At 53.5% G+C, this 19,962-nt stretch overlaps 1 protein-coding gene across 5 annotated transcripts in view; it reads right to left on the bottom strand.

Annotated features, from left to right (window-relative positions):
- Positions 1–19,962, bottom strand: part of TOM1L2 (target of myb1 like 2 membrane trafficking protein) — a 115,123-nt gene that overhangs the window by 8,976 nt on the left and 86,185 nt on the right. For all 5 annotated transcript variants that reach the window (XR_003525225.1, XM_027625443.2, XM_027625444.2 and 2 more), the window contains exons 7-12: positions 18,038–18,154; positions 8,305–8,438; positions 6,059–6,107; positions 5,383–5,506; positions 3,140–3,257; positions 2,065–2,140 (exon numbers count right to left, since the gene is read on the bottom strand). Coding sequence is in view for 4 of the 5 variants with exons in the window: in XM_027625443.2 (XP_027481244.1) it covers positions 2,065–2,140; positions 3,140–3,257; positions 5,383–5,506; positions 6,059–6,107; positions 8,305–8,438; positions 18,038–18,154 (618 nt within the window). In the remaining variant the exon portion in view is untranslated. The remainder of the gene's footprint in view (positions 1–2,064; positions 2,141–3,139; positions 3,258–5,382; positions 5,507–6,058; positions 6,108–8,304; positions 8,439–18,037; positions 18,155–19,962) is intronic.

Raw genomic sequence — 19,962 nt, 5'->3', positions numbered from 1 at the left:
GCCAATTATCCCTGTACACTTGGAAAATCTCCGGGAGGTCACGGAAGGTTGCCCATGGCTGCTTCTCCTCATTAGGGCTCTCAGGTGTTGGCAGAGGTCAATTTTTTTCAAAGAACCAGCTCTTACAAAGTCATTTCCACTTTTTTTCTAACTTACTTCTGCTTTTTTCCTCCTTCTCAGTTATCTGTGTGTTCTTTTTCCAAACTCTTAACTCGAATGCTGAATTTGGGTAGATTGCCCTTTTTTAAATAACAGCATGTAAAGTTAAGACTTCGGATCTGGTTGCACCGTGGAGGTGTGGCTATACAATTTTCTCCCCTTGCCTGTGTTCTCCATGTCTCCTGTGGCCGGGTTTTCATTTCCAGGTCAGTACAGTTTAGGATATGGAACGAAAGAAGCTGAAATCCTGGCCTGAGGATGCATGTGGGTCAGTGTGTGTGGGCACGCATACACCAAGATGCAGACAGAGACAGACAGACACACACACACACGCCCCACAAACCCTGCTTCCCCCATCGAGCAGTACACATGAAAGCAATCTGCCTACCATCAGGTGGAAAACATGCTGGAGTCATCAAGATCTTTGAAAACAGGGAGATGTGCCAAGCCACACACCCCAAAGGGCAAAGGGCGGGAAGCTGGCCACCTCTCCTGCGCTCCGACCCAGGCCTGGACACTGCTAAGGGCAGAGATGTGGTAGGACACACCCTGGCATGGATGGCGGCCGGTCTGGGAGGCACAGGGGGAAGCAGACCAGGTGGGCCTGGCTGAGGGACTGAGCTGCAGGCCAGGTCAGGTGGGCCAGGAGGAGGGGATATGCTGGGGGGGCCCTCAGCCCGGCTTCCTGACGCCCTCTCTCAGTTGGGTAGGAGACATTCCGAGTAATGGGAGAAACAGAGCCATGACCACTGCATAGATTTTGGGAGTACCGGTCCCGGGGAGGGGTGGAAAGGCAGGGTGCTGAGACACAAGGCAGTTGGGCTGGCTCTTCTGTGCCCCCTAGTGGCCAGTGCAGAGGGCCGCACAGGTCTCCTACCAAGTTGGCTGAGCCACGACAGAGTAAGTGCCTTCCCCAAGGCAAGCCTTCTCACGGAAACTGCTGCTGGCCTGGGCCCATTTGGACACGGGCAGCAGGAGGCCCGAACTTGTGTTCTGGAAGCAAACCTCCCTGTCCAGGGGGCAGATGAGCACTGCTCCTTTCTAACCCAGCTGGGGGACCCTAAAAGGAGGTCCCACTGTTCAGGGCCATTATCCCCATAACCCTCCCCACCCCCACCCCCCGGTCCCTGCAAACAGACACTCATTCACACACTGCCACATACATTCCTTAGGTGAAAAGGGGGACGATCCCATGAGAAGCATTAAGACACAAATCCTTTCCCCGGCAGTGACCTGAAACCTCACAGAATCCACAGCTGCAATCTGGGGCTCTAACAAGCACCACCCTCCACTTCAAAGCACCTCTGCCTTTAGCTCTGCTCCTTCCAGAACACCCTCCTGGCCTCCACCCGCTGTTCCTCCCACCCCTCCAGCCCCAGACCCCCAGACAAATCCTGGCCCTCCGCTGCCTGCTAGTGGGTTGTTACTGCCTGGCAAGGCCGACTGCAGATGATCAGCCCAGATGTGGCTCAGATGAGCTTTTCCCTTCCTTGTGCAGATCAGTGTTTTGTCAGAGTCCTGCCCACCCCAAGGCAGTGGACCATCTGAGGAGAGCCCCTATCTGGCTGTAGGAGACCTGTGCCCTGAGAGCTCGGGGCCACCAAGGTCGGAAGAGAAGGGGCTCTGGGGCCGGACCTCCCAGAGCAGGGATCCCCGCTTGCTCTCTGCTCACTGGGTGCCCAGAGCATGCCGCCACCTCTCAGGGCCTGTCGGCTCTTGGGTTCATGGCAGGCTGACTGGACATCACCCGCGGGGTGGGGCGAGGACTCAATGAGGCGATCAAGTGCTCTCATGCCGGTCTCCCCCAGTGGGCCCTGCCCTCCACGCACCCTGGCGTCTGCTGGCCACCCGGCCCGCCTTCCCCTCCAGAGGAGCCCAGGCAGAAAAACAGGCTGAAAGACCTACCACTTCAGAGCTCTGTTTCCGGCTGTCTGGTGCAGAAGCCAGTCCTCCGACAGCCTGGGGGTCCTCGTAGGCTACCCTGGAGACAAGCAGCACAGTCAGTCAGTTCCCAGCAGTGGTCCCAGGGAATGGGGTGGTGACCTCTAATCACTTTCTAGCCGTCTCACCTCCCTCACGCGTACTTGGAGAAACGTTCCCTGCAGCCCTGGCATCGAAGGGCTCATGCATTGTCTGACTGCAGCTAAAGCCAGGAGGCCAGGGTTCCTGCACAGGCTCAGCCCCTCCTTTCCTCTGGGGTCTGGGACACTGTGCCCCTCAACGTCCCTCTCAAGTAACAATACCAGGGCATCTCCAAAGCCCACTGACAGGAGATCAAAAGCACCCTGAAACTCCAGGCAACATTAATTCTTCTTTTAAAAGCGGCAGCCACAGTGGCCTTTGACAAGGAAGGTGGTGACAGCTCATGAAGCGTGAACAGGGCCTTGGGTCGGGTTTCTGGTCAACCTGTTGATGCCTGAGCATGGGAACCCAGAAAGCCAAATGCCTCAAGATGCCGGGCCCCAGGGACAGGCAGGACAGAGTTCTTCGCCTGCCTTAAGGTTGAACAAGAAGCTCAAAGCCTGTTCCTGTGCCTCCCTGAGATGCAAGGGGTGGTCTATTTTGGGATCAACGTCCCCAATTTCACATGGCTTCTCCTGGCAGGAGCTGCTGTCAGGGAAGCCTCCGCCCACACCCTTGCGCAAGAAAACCATACTGATAAGAGCTACTTCATGCCCTGCCTGGCTGCCCCCCAGCTCCCAGCTCTTCTTTAGCAGCAGCACGGGAAGCACTCTCTTGTGACTCATAGGAGAAATCCAACCACAATCAACCCCAAGGCGGGGAGGTGGGGGTTGGAGGGGGGGAGGTTGGTGTTCATTCAAAATCTGTGTCTACTGCCAAGTCCTCACAGACATATTTCAACGTTCTTGGCAGCCCTGGACTTGGTAAACAAAAGGCGTCTTTGTGTTGGCCTGTGACCAGGCCGGGATCAATCCTCCCCCAATGTCTTCCGAAAGCCACTGAAATGGTCCCCACATACGTCTTGCGTTGTTCGGCCAAGGAGTTCCCTCTTGTCTGGGCAAACATGTCAAAGCCATCACGCGGATTACACTGCTGGAGTGAACTGAGGGTACCACTGACGCTCTCTGTCCCCAAGTCTGTGGCAACAAAACAAATGAGGGGAGGATGAGAATAAAATGTGGCCGTGGACTTCAGGAAGGGTCCCAAAGTTCAGAAGCCCGTGGGCAGGTTAGGGTTCTATGGGGGGAGGTTGGGCAGCTCTCCTCGGCACCCCCGGCCCACCACGTACAGGAGGAGTCACACTGGGGCCTAGCTGGGGGACAGAACAGCCATAGACCCCCCGCCCCCGAAGCTGCTCAAGGTGGGGAAGAATCAGGATGAACAAGAGGGAGATTGCTGGCAGCGGGATGGGGCTTGGGGCCAGTGCCTCTGCAGATTTCCCACAACGCTCTGATCAGTACACTCTTCACTGACTCGGTCATACGTCTAAGGGCCTGGGTCATGTATTTCCTTGATAAACATTTCACAGGCACCCACCACGTTCAAAGCTAGATCATGAGCGGACCAAACTGAATCTGACGCGGTCCTTGGCCTTAAGGAGCACATGAAGTAGGTGGGAGACAGATACCACCAGTACCTAGGTTGAGATAATTGGAAGAGATTCAAAACTGACCCAAGAATAGGAATTAAAGGCCCAGGGGGACTCTGCTGCGGGGAGAAGGGGAGAGGCAGGTACCAAGGCACAGAGCCTGGGAAGTCCAGGGTGTGTGAAGTGAACAACGCTTGTGCAGACGCTGATGAACAAAAAGGCTGGAAAAGCATGTGGGAGGCGGCTGGGGTGTGAAAAGCCTCAAAGGCCAGGTAAAGGAGCCGAGGAGAAGAACACTAGACCTTTTTTTTTTTTTAAGATTTTTAAAACGTATTTGAGAGAGAAAGAGAACACGAGCAGAGGGGAGGGGCAGAGGGAGAGGGAGAAGGAGGCTTTCCGCGGAGCAGGGAGCCTGACACAGGGCTTGGTCCCAGGACCCTGGGATCATGACCTGAGCCGAAGACAGACGCTAACTGACTGAGCCACCTGGGCACCTCTAGACTTTTTTTTTTTTTTAAGATTTATTTATTTATTGACAGAGAGCACGTGCAGAGGTGGGGGGAGGAGCAGAGGGAGAAGAAGAGAGAGAATCTTAAGCAGCCTCCATGCCCAGCACAGAGTCTGACACAGGGCTCAATCTTAGGACTCTGAGACCATGACATGAGCCGAAATCAAAAGCCGGATGCTTACCCGACTGCACCACCCAGGTGCCCCAACACTAGACCTTCATTTAAGAAGGCAGGCAGCAGAATTCAATTTGACTTTTGGATATTAAATCTGGTGGCCTTATGCTGGATGGATTGAAGGCAGAGAAATCTGTTCCAAAAGAGAAACAGTGGCCACAGATTCATGAGATGCTGGGAAGCCAGAGAATCACAGCAATGGACAGGCCACTAAATAAAAGCCCGATTTCAACTGTAATGGAATGAAGGTATAAAGATAAATGTTAAGAGGAAAAAAAAAAGGAAAACGGAAAACGTAGAAAGAATTTTGTGAGAGCCATGCATTATTATTTCAATACTATAATTTTATCTGTTACAAATTGGTGTTACCATCTAGAATCATATACACACTTGCAAACGGAAAAGTGGGAAGGTGGTGAGTTTCTTTTGTTTCAGGCTTCAGACAGTGCAGCACTTTAGGCTGATGTTAGTTCAAGGAGAGGAAATCCACCCGTGCCATCACCTCCTGATTCCAAGCCCATGGCAGACATTACCAATCAACCACAGACTCATCTCCCAAGCAGCATCCTTCTTAGACCTGTGTCCCAAGCAGCCAATGAGCTGAAACCTATTGCAGCCAATGAGCTGAAACCTATTTGCCATCCTTGGCCTAGTATATATTGAGAAGACAATCACTTGGACCATAGAGACTATTCCAGATAAAAACACAGCAGCTACCTTTCTTTAAAAGCAAACAACTTCCAGTTCCTTGGAACTCCCCCCAACCCCTTCTTTCCAACACACGTTTAAACTTTTAAGTTTAGGGACAGAAGTCATCAACTAAAGGTGGTACAACTGGCCAGGTCTCAGGAATATGCTTTCCCATGGATGCCTCTAAAGGCTCTCTTTGGGCCTTCCAACCAAGAGAGAGAAAGGGGCCCTCAGCCCAGACTCACAACCAGGAAGTGGCCTGAAAAGAAGGCCCTTGACACAAACCTGTGAGACACTTACCTAAGCCTGCAAGCTGAGAGGAGAGAGAAGATGGAGGTGCCGTGTTCCCCACCATTGGGCTCACCACAGCTGGAGATCCCGGGCCCAGGTCTATTAAGTTGTCCTCGGTCACTTCGTTCAGTACCTGCCAGCAGAGAAGACAGCAGTGAGCCCCAGAGCGCCCACCTTGGGCTCCTAGGTAAGAGCCAGCAGGCCCGGTGCAGGGTACCCAAGAAAAAGCATCAACGCTGCACCAATCCAGGAACAAAGCAGTTTTCCTCCCCAGGATTTTGGTGGTCCACGGTGGCCTCAGGCCATTGGCTCCTCCCCCTGCCCCCAAAGGAGGCAGGGCTGAAGCAGTCAACCAGGACAGTCGCTGTCCCTGGACCTGTAACTTGGGGCTTGCTTGCCATGCTCCCACCGGGAATGTGTCTGCTAGTTCTTCTGCAGTATCCCATCAGCCAGAGCTTGCTCCTTCATTACCCCCCATTTTTTTTTTTGAAGAAAACCCTACCCCCAACGTGGGACTTGAACTCACGACCCCGAGATCAAGAGTCGCACGCTCTACAGACTGAGCCAGCCAGGTGCCCCTCATTACCCATATGTTTAGGCCCCAGTTAGAAAAACCAGAGGTGAGACCTAACAGAGGTAGGTCTCCCAGCATCCGGAGAGGAGAGAATTCTGAAGGAATACTTACTCCATTACTGGCATTTTGCACCGATCGGCCTGACCTGTATCGTTCAAACCTAATAGGGGAAGGGAAAGCAGAGTGAGGAGGGACAACGCGGTATAGTGATGCTCACTGGTCCTGTGAAGAGCTCCTGGGGACAAAGGGCCCTGTGAGGCCAGTGGACACCGAGACTCCAGGAAAAGGAAACCAATCGGGGCCATTTGGGGGACATGGGGGAGTGGGTCCCTCTCTACCCCCCAACTTTACCGTGCCTTCCTCTGGAGGATCAGCCTCCAGGCTCACCCACAAGCACACGGAAGGGGGGGGGAGGAAGGTGTTGGTTGGCACATCCCATCATAAGGAGGTCATTATAAGCATTCCCAGCTGTGCCCTCATGCTCTGGGCCCAGAGTGCTCCTTTTGCTCCTTGGGGGACAGGGACTGGGCCAACCACTTGACCTTGGGAGTGGCTCAGATACGGATCTCCAAAGCCAGGCAAGAAGTGCAGCCCCCTCCCTATTTCATAGAGCTGTGCTAGGCATGATTAGCCTGTCACTAAAATGCCCTCAGCTCAATGTGCTGGAGGAGAGGGCCTGGGGCACACACAGAGGAGGAAGACAGGCACAGGCCCTTGGCCTGGCCCAAAGGCTCCCCAGTAGCTGCGGATGGGACCTGGCTAGGAGCAACCACAGACAGCCTCTGCTGTCTCATACCCACCAGGTGGGGAATACAAAAGCAATTGTGCGGCACCTGTGTGGGCTGCCCTTGCGTTTAAAAGTTCCAAAATGCCGTGGGCAAAGAGGTAGCTAAGAGACCTTCTACAGCTAGAGGCTGGAGAAACCAGCCTTTACTGAGATCTGCTCAGCTCAGCACCTGGTAAGTAGGGATCCCCAGGAGGGACAATCGGTTAGGCGATGTGTGTCCGCTGTGGTTTCAAGAGAGACTTGTGTGTTTTTATGAACCATGGCCCATAAGGAGAAGGAGAATGTTAACACATATGAAAAGTTTCTACTCCTGGAGTACCTTTCTCACACCATCTCGGAGGGACAATTAGTCTTATCAACAGCACTGAAGCCAGAATGGCACCTCAGGGCTTTGTCTCTGAATTTGTGGTCAGGCCGGGTGTGGCAGACTCAGGAGAAAATGCTCCCATTGGCCCGTTTTCCTATCCCAAGAGGGGCTGAAACGGGTTTAAGGTGAAAAGGCCAAGCCCATTTAAAGTAGAGAAACTGGAACCACAAGGCAAAACCAAGGAGTCTGGAGCTGGGAGTTGAGGAACCCCAGATCTGCTTCTAATCTCCAAAGGACACACGGGGCCCCTGGATGGCCCCACATTCTTACTGCAGAGGTTTCTTTGTTGGATAGACCTGGGACCACCCATCCCTGCTGAGACAAGGCCTGGGGTCGTGATACCCATGGCAAAATCTCCCTCTAAGCCCCCCATCACACTGACCCTAAATGATGCCAGATCATCACGCTGTGAGTCAGCGCAGGGACCAGGGCCCCAAATCTCCGAGGGCGGAGGGCCTCAGACTTGGGAGAAGGTTGGCCTGGTCAAGGCACTTTCTGGTGCCTTTGCTGGGAGAAGCCTGAGCCACACACGCCTGAGTGACGCTCTGGGAGCCGTGCCTGCCATTACCTCCTATTGACAACTCCTTCCCAGGGGAGGCTTTGGAAAAGGAAAAGGATTTTCAAGCTGGTTACCTCAAATCCAAAAATGATTTGGCTGCAGAAAGAACTCAAATGAACGTGTGTGTGGGTGTGTGGGTGTGTGTGTGTGTGTGGTGTGTGTGGTGTGTGTGTTTCCCTAAACAGCAGCAGCATCCGGCACTTACACCCTGCCTTCTTTGGAATACTCTAGACACCCTGACATTTGCAAAGTGAGGGAAAAATCTCTTTTTCTTCTTTCTTTAAAGATGGCGAAGAGGAAATCGTTTTTCCTTAGTAGAGATTTTTTTCCCCCTTTAATCCTTTTCAAACTCAAAGATCTTCAAAGGAGCAGGTGCAAGCTCCCGGGCCCCAGGGGGGGGATAGTGGGGAAGGCAGGGCAGCCTGAGGCTTGCAAAGGGCAGAGCCTAATTCTGCCCCTCACTTTCCTGCTGCTCGGTTCCCAGGAGAACAAGAAGCATTTTCCCTGTCAGCCGGGAACAAATTAGCATCTCTGATGAGCATTTTCCAACCCTACACTCCCTCTCCCTCTCCACATTGTTTGGGAGAAAAATCCCTCAGCTGGCAACAGTCTCAGGGAGGGACGACAAGGGACACCCGCCCCACCTCTCGTAGCGGAGGAAGACGTTGTTGAGGTCATCATTGACGTGAAGCAGCTCCTCGGTGACCTCCTCGTTGGACACGCGGGAGATGAGCTCCACGATGCGCTGTTGCATGGCCCGGCAGGTCCTGTTCAGCTCCTAGGGAACACACACGCCTCTGGCTAGCCTGCTGGGGACGATGCGTGTCCCATTCTACCTCCTCGGGCAAAATGTGAGCCAATTCTTAAAGTCACCAAAGGAGCGCACACTTGTCCAAGAAAGCCGGCCGCGGGTGGGATGCAAAGTGGAGGGCCCCTCTCTCACTGCCGAGGAAGGAAGCTCTTTTTCAATGGACGGACAAGGGTCCATAGCTCTGTACTCTTGTACGTACATCGGCACGCGTTTGTACAAAGCGTCCTTTACATCTAAGAATATGATCCTTTGCAGCTGGCTTTTTCTCTTCAACAAAATACGCTCGACAACCTCTCCCCATCGCTTTCATATGGCCGGCCCCACCTCTGTGTGTGTGTATCATGAAGCATCTCCCCGTGCTTCCACCGCCTTAAGGCCTCTTTCTGGCCAACCCAAAAAACGCGGCAAGGACCATTCGTACACACACAGGCTCGTACATTTGTGCCAGCACTTCCATAGGACAAGCTTCTAAAAATGGAATTTCTGGGTGAAAGGGTATACAGTCACTTAGAATACGGACTGGCAATTGCAGAAGACCCTCCAAAAAGATGAGACCAGATCATTTACGCTCCCAGCAACAGCAAGAGTGTATTTTATGACTGTATCAGGTACATTTTGGTGGCATGTGTGATATCTCGCTGAAGTCTGAGAAGCTCAGCAAGCTCTGACATGTCTTCCAGGCTGGCCAAAGAGGACTCCAGTGAACCCCCAGTCACCACTGGAGCCCGCTCTACCCTTGGAAGGACTGTCCCCCTGAAGACAGACCCTTGCCACTTTCTGGCCTGGTTTCCACAGGCTTTCCCTGCTCTAGATAGCAGCCTGAACTGTGCTCTCGTTGAAGCCTGCCTGTGAAGCTCCCTCAACCACTTGCCAAACTGACTACAGGAACATTCTATGGAAAAAAGCTCCGAGTCCCAATGGGGGTGAAGCAGAGGGGAGAAGCTGTCCCCACCCCCCCTGGACACCAGAGGCAGCCGATGACCCACTGGATGAAGGGGATGAGGGATGGAGCAGAGGTCCTTCCTTCCTTCTCACAGCTCAGCCTCAAAACCACCTCCTTTGGAAATGTTTCTGATGGATGTAACTGCTCTGGACACTGCCCACATACGTGATCTCTGTTCAGCTCCGTATTCTGTCTCATAATCTGGCCAGCTTGGCTAGAACTAGGTTTCCTCTCCCACTAGATCATAAACTCCACGAGGGAGGTGCCATCATTTCTTCCCCCAGGGATGACCTCGAACCCTACACTGAGCTACACATGGTGAAAAGGCCCAGTAATCATCTGCTGAGTCGAACACAGACGTGGCCAAACACAAAGCAGGGAATCCCAGGGCTCAGCAGTGCCCTGCAACACTATGCTCAGCACACAGGGGCATTACTGCTGGGCCCCTCATCTGCCTCCTCTCTACACCGAAGCTCCTTGAGGGCAGGGCTGGCATCTCTTGGCCCCATTTCTCCAGCATCCATGACCAACACACAGGAGCTACTCCCTAAATGCTTTGGAAAGAATTAATTAATGAAGGCAAGTTGCATTCCTTCCATCCACACCTAGTCCAAGGTCTCTAAATAGTGTTCCCTTACACACTCGTGTGTACACACACACCCCCTTCACTACTGGACGACAGTTGAGTGTCCTGGGCCTGATCCTGTGGGTCAGACCGAAGTATGGACCTCGACAGACCTGCCAATCACAGAATAAGTAGATCATGACCAGCCGGCCACCAGGTCTGGAAACTGCTTCTGCCGTCACCCCTCCCCTGGCTGCTCAGCCTGTGGGGGGCTCCCTCCCCAACAGCAGGGGCAGCTGAGGAAAGAAGCCCAACCCACATGGGTCATCCCACAATCACCCCACTATACCTGTAGTTGTCAAGACAGAAAGTTTCTCGATTTAGGCAGCTGGGAACAAAATAGTCTGGTGTTCACCAGAAGAAAAAAAAAAAGCTTCACTGGAGAGCCTCTGGATTGCTGGGCCCTGTCTGGCTGGTTATGGAAACACTGCTCTTGTCTTCATTCTACCCTGTTGCTGGCCCTCTGTAAAACCAGAATGCTGCTGTCAGTCTCTCTTGGTCTAGGGCCAGCAAGCCCAGTATCTGGACCTTCCAGTTTTTTCTATGAAGACAGTCCCACTCGGTTCTCCTAAGACTCCCATTCTAGGTTTGGGAGAAGGCAGAGTGATCCTGGAACCAAGGGGCCGTCAGCAAATCACCGGGGATTCACAACTGCTCTCTCCCAACCTCTGACCTGGTGCTTCAGGGACCAGCTGCGCCCGGGGAGTAGCATTCCCACCAGCAGGTGATGCAGAGGGGCGGATGTCAGAAGCAAGCTGAGGCTGGAGGAGGAAGGATGGGGACACCTCGACTCTATGGAGCTCTGATCCCTTGGTCCGTGCAGACCACCTGCTCCCCATCACTGTCCTCGCTCAGGATCTACACCAGCTTAGCCTTCTTGCTGGCCCTCTCTCCACTCAGAGAATGGGCAATTCTCCTTCACCTAGAATCGAATTTTCCCTCGCCAGGACTTGTCCCAGACCCCAGTGACCCAGCAGTAAGCATTTTTAAACATACACGCATGTGTTAGAATAACAACAGGCAAATACTGAAAATTAATCATATCCAGGAAAGAGTGAAATGCCACGAAATGTCCACTCTCCACCACTGTGAACGGCTCCTATCCCCTGGCCGGCCACAAGAGGGGCATTCGGGAAGCAGCCTGGGACTTGGAGCCTGGTGAGAACTCAGTGATGGGTTGCCACAATCCCAGCCATGGGTGCTGGTACACACCCCCAGGTCAAATCCAGTCACCACTGGGACAGTCACAGTACACAGGAAAGCCAAGGGCCCAGTGGAAACCCCAATTACAGAAACAAAGTGCGCTCACGAGCGAGGGCTAAGATGAAAACTGAAAAACAAAACAAAAGCCCACACAAATGAACTTCTGAAAAGAGCAATCACATTAGATCACGGGAAGGATTCCAACAGCCAGGAGTGAAGTCAACAACGTAAACAATCATATTTACGATACATCGTTAGACCGCAGGGAGCACCTGCTTAGGGCCCATAAGGGAGCATGGATTCAGATTCACTTTAAAAGACCAGCCCCCATTAACCAAAAGAAAAAAGACATTTGGCCATTCTTGGGCAGCAGATCTTGCCTAGCGCTTTGGAAGACAGCCTGGAGACCAGCCAAAGCTCGTGGGGACGGAAAAGAAAGACAGAGCCTGGGGACACAGGCAGCAGGGTGGCGGGAAGAGGCGCAGTGCCTGGATCCCTTCCTGGACGTGTATGTGCCTCGTATAGACTCCTCTATATCCAGCACTCAAGGTGTCCGCAAAAAATCTCTGATGAGCAAAAGGATCTTGAGCCCCAGCTACAGGCCCACTCCCTCCAGCAAAGGCAGACCCCACTCCCACCCCCAGGCAAGCCCAGGACAGGGAAGAGGTCAGTGACTTCCTATCCTAACTGCAGGCCAATTCCAAATGGAAAGAGGTCCTAGGCCACCCTGGCAGAAGCTGGCGGCATCACCTCCCAGAGCCACGGGCCTTCTCCAAACACACTTCAGACTTTCTAGAATAGCAGACGGCCCTCAGGCACTAGCCCTTACTGCTCAGGGGCCCCTGAGAAGGCAGCCCTCTGCCTGCCATGTTCCTCCCTCCTTTTCTATCAAACAAATTCCTACTCATCCTTCAAGGCCCCAGAATGTTTCCCCACCCCAACGCTTAGTCACAAAATTTTCAAATGTAGAGAAAAGATTTTAAAGTGTTAGAGTAGACCCCATATACCCAACCCCTAGATTCTACCTGCCATTAACATTTTACAATTCCAGCTTACCATTTGTCTACCCAGTTACCCATCTCCCTATCCACCCAGAATGTTTCCTGGGGATTCCCCCAACCTCTACCTCCCTCAAGACTGGACATACCTCTGCTCGGCACTGCTGCCCCATGTGGTGACAGGTCCTCCAGCAGTGCCTCTGGCTTGTGTGTATCTCCAATAAATGAGCAAGAGCCCTTACCCCCACCCCAATCAGTGGAAGCCTGGGAAGAAAGAGCAGGCCTCAAGGATGGTCCACCAGAGTCAAAGCAGAACCAAACCAGATCGTTCAGAAGACTGCAGGGAGTGTCTCAGAAACATGGCTCCAAACGTCCAAAGCACCTGAACCACTAGACAGAAAAGGGCAGGGCTGGATTCAGTCTCCCCCAGTGGAGCCCAGGGCCTCCTGGGTGCTGGGAACCAAGTGGCAGGTAGCAAGCAGCCATGTCCAGGTCCGCTCTCCAGGCCTCTAGCACCCTCTGGGCCTGTTTCTCCCCGGGTAGGAAAGAGGGGTCAGAGAAGTGGTAAAGCTCTGCAGAGGGCCACTGAGGGGCCTCCATGGCATGGGGTTTGGGACATCCCACCCCATGGCTCTGTTTTTATCTCTGAAACATTACAGGTCTCTGTGGAATTTTATTTGTGGAGAAAAGGGTCCCCCTATTTTACAGAAATGTTTGGAAAGTGCTAGATGATTTCTGAGACCTCTGCTAGCTCTAACATTGTAACTTCAGCTTGCAGGAAGAATGAGACCCAAGGGCACACAGTGTGGTGATCTCACGGACTGTAAGCCCCAGAACATCTGCTTTGCCCTTTGTACTCGCCGCCTCGTTCCCCACAGCCTCTAGCTGGGGCGCTGGGAGAGACAGCCCCCGACCCCATGGACGGAGCCTCAAATGCTCTGATCCCAAAGGGGCACCCAGGGGTCTTTCAAAGAGCTTTGCCTAAACTGGCCCAAAGAATCCAGCCTGGAACTTCCAAATCAAGGATGTCCTGGGGTCTCTGCAGAAAGTTTTGCTATCTCCTTCCTTCAAGCTTTTAAGTTACCATTTTCTTCATCTTCTCCTTTTTGTAAGATTTTATTTTAAATAATCTCTACACCCAACATGGGGCTTACACTTACAACCCCAAGATCAAGAGTCACACACTCCATTGAATGAGCCACCTGCCCCTATGTCATCATCTGAAAAAAAAAAATTTAAACAGAAAAAAGACAAAGGGATCGAAGGGGAGAGGAGAAGCAGCGTGTTGAGATTTCTGCCACCAAACACCAGCAGGCTGCCTGCAAGACCTCCGTAGGGTCACCAGCAGCCAGACCCATGGCAGGTGCAGTTGGGAGACCTTCCACTGCCTACGTCCCCCTCTAAAGCAGCCCCACGGGGTGACTTTCTTCTGATCCTAAGTCACAAGAGCATGCAGCTTTCCCCGGTCACCCTTCCCACCATGCAACAGCCAGGACAGGCATGTCCTACATGCGGAAGATTTTGGCTTCGGCCTCCTCCTATGTCCGATTCTCAACAGAGGGGGAGAACAGCTGCTCAGTGTTCTTTGTGCAAAAGCTCTCCATCTATCAGAACATATTAAAATAGCCTCTTTCTGTCTAATTAATCCCAATGCCTTTATCTTTTCTTCAAGGGACATTCTCATCCCCACCTCTCAAAACAGTCTTTTAATCATCTTTATGGGTTTCCTCTGAACCTTCTCCAAGTTCTAAGGAACACAGAGTAAGGTCCTGAAGATCCACTTTCTATAGCAAGCAAAGGGGGGGGGTGCGGGGAGAAGAAGAAGAAACTCTTTGTTGAAGAGAAGGGGGAATAATGAAGCTAAATGTGGAGAATAAACTAGATCTCTAGAGAAAATGGTCCTGGACATCCCGGTTTTTGTTGAAACGAGATGCAAGCAGCAAGAGGGGATATACCATCTGCTACTTGAAGACACAATGTGAAAGAGAGCTTCTTTTACTACCTGATGGATGGCCATGCAGGAATGCCCAATTTGGGCATCACTGGATTAATTAAAAGTTATTATTATTTGAAGACAAAGCTCAAGAGGCTAATTTGGGAGAGACGGAGAGTACCGGATGACAGCCTCAGGATAAAGATTTCCAAAACCAGACTCCCAGGCTGCAGCTAAGGACATGAACTTCAGCAGACAGCGATGCAGTCTCAAATTTCAGGCCTGAACCCAAGTGCCTACACACAGGGTAGGGAAGATACAGCTTACTAGTTCCATGAGAGAGATGGAAGGTTTTAGGTTGATGGAAGCTCTCAATTTTATAGGCTCCTGCTAAGAACTGCCAGCTCATCTACAAGGTGGGCTGCCAACAGGCACATCTGTACCGCACAGACCAGGCCGTGGCAGGGCTCATGGCAGTCTTCAAATATTTAAGCGTTGTGAAAGAGGACTTTGTTTTGTTCTGTGGTTAAAGCAGACAGACCAGGGTAGCAGTTATTAAGGAGACAGACCTTAGCCTGCCGTATAGAAGGATGTACTAACAATAATCACAGGAGCTCTGACTTGTGATGAGTTGCCTGTGCCTGGCACTGTGCCTGCCACCTCAAATGGACAACTTTTTTAAAGATTTTATTTAATTGGGGGGGGAGAGCAAGAGCAGGGGGAGGGGAAGGGGGAGAGGGAGAGAGGGAATTTCAAGCAGACTCCGAGCTGAGCGTGGAGGCCCAACGCGGGGCTCGATCTCATTAACCTGTGTCAAAATCAAGAGCTGGATGCTAGGGACACCTGTGTAGCTCAGTTGGTTAGGCAGCTGCCTTTTGGCTCAGGTCATGATCTCAGCGTCCTGGGATCGAGCCCCATGTCAGGCTCCCTGCTCAGCAGGGAGTCTGCTTCCCCCTCTCCTCCCTCTGTGCTCTCTTGCTCTCGGTCTCTCAAGTAAATAAATAAAATCTTAAAAAAAAAAAAAAAAGAGAGATGGACACTTAACTGACCGGACCATGCAGGCACCCCTCAAATGGACGATTTCTACCCTTCCAAGATGAGCGTGATCACTCCAGGCTCTACCCAGTATCAGCCAGCCGGTCAGTGGTTGGGACATGAACCCAGTGGTTCTTTCTGCCCTCCTGTGGTGCTTCCCAAAGTCTGACCAGGACATGCATTTGGAAACACCAGTGTTTCCTTCCGTGGGCTCCCACAAACAGCCTGTCTCATCAAGAAAATGCTAAGAAACATGAGGTGGGCACTAATCTGAGCACATGGGTGGAGCTGGACTAGTTGCCCAGAAGGTCTGTCCCAGCTCAGGGAGTGGAGGGTTCCACCCCCGCACAGCGTTCCCTCTGGGCACCCTGCCTCAGTTTTCCTCAGGGTCTCCAGCTAAGCCGCCGACACAGCATAAGGAGTGGCCTCAGTCTCCCTTCAGGGAGACAGGAAGCAATTGGGGACATTACCGCCCATGACTGCGGTCCGCCACACCGGTGCATCCCGGGGCTGACACCTCCAATTTCCTCTCTTTGCATTTCCTCCGCCTCCTACCCAGTAATTTACACTCGAGTCAGGAGCAGCGTCTGTTGGCGTGAACATTTGGGTTGGTGACAAATGGGTTTATTTCCACGGCCCCGGCCAGCACTGTGAGCTCCGGAAAGCTTCTACCCTGAGCAATCTGGCTGCCCTCCAGCTCAACTGAGGGTCCTCAGGGCACATTCTGATCCCATCACTTTCCAAGTAGCTGGTGTCATTTTCCCATGTGGAAGTCTCACTGTTTGGGGTGGCCCCAGCCCTTGGGAGGCCCTGCCCAGCCGGCCTCCAACTGCCCAGGGAAGAAGAGGAGGGGAGATGTCAGGGATGACTGAGGAGCGAGGCCAGGAGCCAGGAGAGCGTGGCTGTTCACACAGAGCTGCCTGACTCCTGAATCTCCCGTGCTGAAAGGCCAGCCTCCCACTGGCACCCAGAACCATTCTTTCTGTTTGATTTATAAGATAGCAGGGAGGGCTGGTAGGCTTGGAGTTGGAACAAAACAGAGGGAAGGAAAACGTCATGGGAAGCAACCTATTTTTGAAAACTGTGAGCTGACGCCAGGAGATTAGGTTCTGTTTGTCTTGGCTGATGGGCTTGTTTAAACACACACACACACACACACACACACACACACGCACACACACACGCAAGCGCACACACGCACACGCACAGAGTATGCTTGCTGTCTGGAAGCATGTTGGCTTTGTTCGGCCTACCCCCTGCTGCCAGGAGCTCAGTTCTGTCCACTGCAAACCCCCTGTCAGCAGGAATTCTGATGCTGACACAGCACAAAGCTGCCTCAAGAGGCCCTCGCAGTTTCTGGACGGTTTCTGGACTGATCTCAGATTCCTCTGTAGCAGCTAATGCCTGGAAGAACTCCCCCTACAGGCTGGGAATGGAGGTCAATGGTGCATTAACGGGACACTGGGTCCCCTAGCATGTGGCACGTGAACAGCTGGCCCCTGCTGAACGAAAGCAAACCTAGCAGGCTGCAGGTATCAGAAGCGAGGTCTGGGAGAGGCCACTCGGGGCTCCTCGTTAGGGCTGGCTGAGGGTACTCGGCTCAGCTTTAAGAGCAACCTGATGTCACGGCTTCATGGAGATGACCTGTTTCTGGTCGGCCTCCCTGCACCAGGCCGGGCGCTCCTCCAGAGCAGAGACCACACTCCACGCACCTCTGCTTTGCTCTGCGTCGGCCCAGAGCAGGTGTCCACCCACCCTCACCTGCTTGGGAGCTGACGGCTTCATGGGAAGAAGAGGGCACGACAAGAAGAGGCCCAGGAGCAGGCAGGGTCACTTTGGCTCGGGGCACTGCGGACTGGCGGGGCCACCCGAGCCGGGCCTTCAGAGGCTGCGAGTGTGTGCCAACAGCGGGGTGGGAGGGATGATACTCGGGGGGGGGGGGGGGGCAAGACAGACAAGAAGATCTGGCACTTGCAGCTTAGAGCATCCTTTCTCCCCAACTCCAGAAGGTCACTGCTTCTGAGGGCAGCACAGATGCCACTTGGTACAAATGCCAGAGTCGTCTGAGATGGGTGTGGCAGAGAGCCGGCTGCTGGCTCTGGCTGGCCAGGATCCCTGATGCTAGTCTGAGGGTGGCCCTGGGCGCCAGCCCTGCTCCCGGACCCCTTTCTGCCGTGCCCCCCGATCTGAGGGCGGCCAAGAGGGCGGGGAGACCAGTTAGCAACAGATGCTCACAAACCATCAGGTGGCCAACCCCAGCCTGGAATCCTCAGTGTTCAGGAAAAGAAAGGAAGCTTCTACCTCATCTCAGTCTCAGGACTGGCTCAGGGGGCAAAGTGTGGCTAGAAGGGCTCCTGTGTGCGGGGAAGGCTGAAGAGGGCCTGTCACAAGTGTTCATGACATAATGTTGAGGGAGCAAAGCGACATACAACATTGTACACACAATAGGATCTCAATTACATCTGAAATGAAAACAAACACGGAAAAAAAAATCAGAAAGAAAAAGCATCAGAACATCGACAGTGGTTATTTGTGGGTGCTGGAATCAAAGAAAATGAGTATTTTCTTCTTTATACTTCCTTTTTACTTTTGATGGGCATGTGTTCTGTAATTGGCATTTTATAATCAGTGATAAAAAAAAGTCACGAAGGAAAATAAAAGAGAGAGCCTGGTACTGGCTTCTGACCGGTCCCAGGAGGCATGAGGCTGAGGAAAACCCTGCAGGGACTCAGTCCCTTCCCACAACAGTCCCCCTGGGCCCCGCTCCGGCCTCACTGCTGGGCGCCCAGGTCCGGAGCTTCCACAAGACGAGGCCCTCCCTGCTCTCACCTGCAGCAATTCCAGATCGGACGAATCCTCCTGCCCGGGGACCATTTCTGTTAGCATCTCCGACATGACTTTTGTGTTGCCTCGAACAACGTCCAGTTCACTCCGAAGCCTGGCAATCTGTTGGGCCAGAGGGGTGGGAGTAGGGAGGAAAGCAGGAGGCAGAGGTCAGTCAAGCTGCACCTCTCTGGTGACAGTCCCCTTCACCATGCCATCTAGGTCACACCTCTGAATGTGCTTGGCATTCAAAGGCTTCTTATCTCACTCTGGTCTGTATGTGAGGGTGAGGGAGAGACCTGAATGGGGCAGCGAGGCCACCCCACAAGGGCCCTGATTACCGAGAGTTTGTCATGGGTGCCTCCGGCGGAAAGAGCACTGCCGTCTGGCGCGGACGGAGCTGGTGTGCAGCTCAGCCCTCCCACCGCAGAAGCCTGAGTGAGAAGTTCATCTCTCAGGCCTCCGTCCCTACTCTTTCAAGTGAAAGTAGTGGAGCGTGTGATGGATCCCCAAGGGCCCTCATCGTTAAGAGATGCTGGCCCCAGGGGTTTGCAGTCGAAGCACTTTGGTCCTCCAAGGGGCTGGCCAGTGTTAGCTGTACTTTTCTGGTGTGGCAAGAATGAGGGAGAGGGACCAAGAGAAGACTCGGGGGGAGACCCCCTCCCACCCCAGCTCCCTACCTGCCCATCCAACAGACCTCCCCAAAGCCTGGGCCATCTTTCCTGCAGTAGGGACACCATAAGGGACAGACCTGAACCTGTCTGAGCCTCAGTCTCCTCACCTATGGAGAGGGGAAAACGCTGCCCACGCCTCGGGGCTGCTAGGAACGACTGAAGTGAAGACCCTGTGCAGGTCTGGTACCCATGCGCCCAGTACCGATCCGATCCCTTTCCTACTACAATACCTGTTAACGCTGGATTTTGCTATGGCTCTCAACTGCACTTTGACCTAGCTCAAATGACAACTTCTGTCCTCCTTGAAGCCTTTAGTGACTCTCCCCTGCCCCTCTCCCTGAGGCAGAACCAGCCAGCCCCCCTCCTACAGCAGGCCCAACTCTGCCCCCCCCTCCACTCCACTGCTGATCTCCTGGGGGCAGGGACTGTGCTCAGTGGAGGTCGGTACTCTCAGCACAGGAAAAGGGACAGGGGCCTCAATAAATGTGTACTGGATGGACAGATGGACAATGGTCAATGAGGGTACTGGCCTAGGTCCCAAGAGGCTCTTCTCCCCTCTGGTTCTGCCGGGTGGGTGAACTCCTCCGGAGTCTTAGCCAAAACAGGTTTCTGGCCCTGGAAGCTCAGGAGTGCAACAGACACCACACGGGCTCAGAAGCCCTTGGGGTCCCTCTAGGCCAGGCTGGGCTCCTGCCGGCTCTGCTTCCATTTTCCCCCGGGGGCAGGACCCAGGCCTTCTCGCCCACTCTAGACCCTCCTCCAGATTGTTCTGGCTGCAATGGGAAGGCTCTTCCCAAGCTCCCACAGAACTGACAAGGAGTCAGTGGAAGGTCTCAATGGGACCATCCAACTCCAAACATGTCAGACTCCCCTTGGAGCAGAAAGGGGCCCGGTTCTGCCCCTGGAAGCAGAGCCCACAGCCGCCGGAGACTTTCTGCCCCGGGGGGCTTGAGTGAGGACCAACCACGAGGCCTCTCCACCTGCCTGTCAAATCTACGCCGGCGCCATGGCGTCGGAGGGATGGACTACCGCCCTGTTCTACCGCCCCGGCTGGGTTGAATGACCTGACTGAAGCCACACAGTGAGTGGCGGAGTGGGGACTCCAGGCCAGACCCGTCTGACCTCCGGCTCTCCTCCTCCGGCCCGCCGCCTCAGGGCCAGCAGAGAACAGAAACGTGAGCGGCCCTGGCACGATGTTCTGGTTAACCACACCTCATCGCTTGGCCCCTCTGTTTAAATGAGTTTCCATAATAATGA

This window comes from Zalophus californianus, chromosome 16 (assembly GCF_009762305.2).
Source record: "Zalophus californianus isolate mZalCal1 chromosome 16, mZalCal1.pri.v2, whole genome shotgun sequence".
Classification (NCBI taxonomy): domain Eukaryota; kingdom Metazoa; phylum Chordata; class Mammalia; order Carnivora; family Otariidae; genus Zalophus; species Zalophus californianus.
This window is presented reverse-complemented; position numbering and strand designations above follow the sequence as displayed.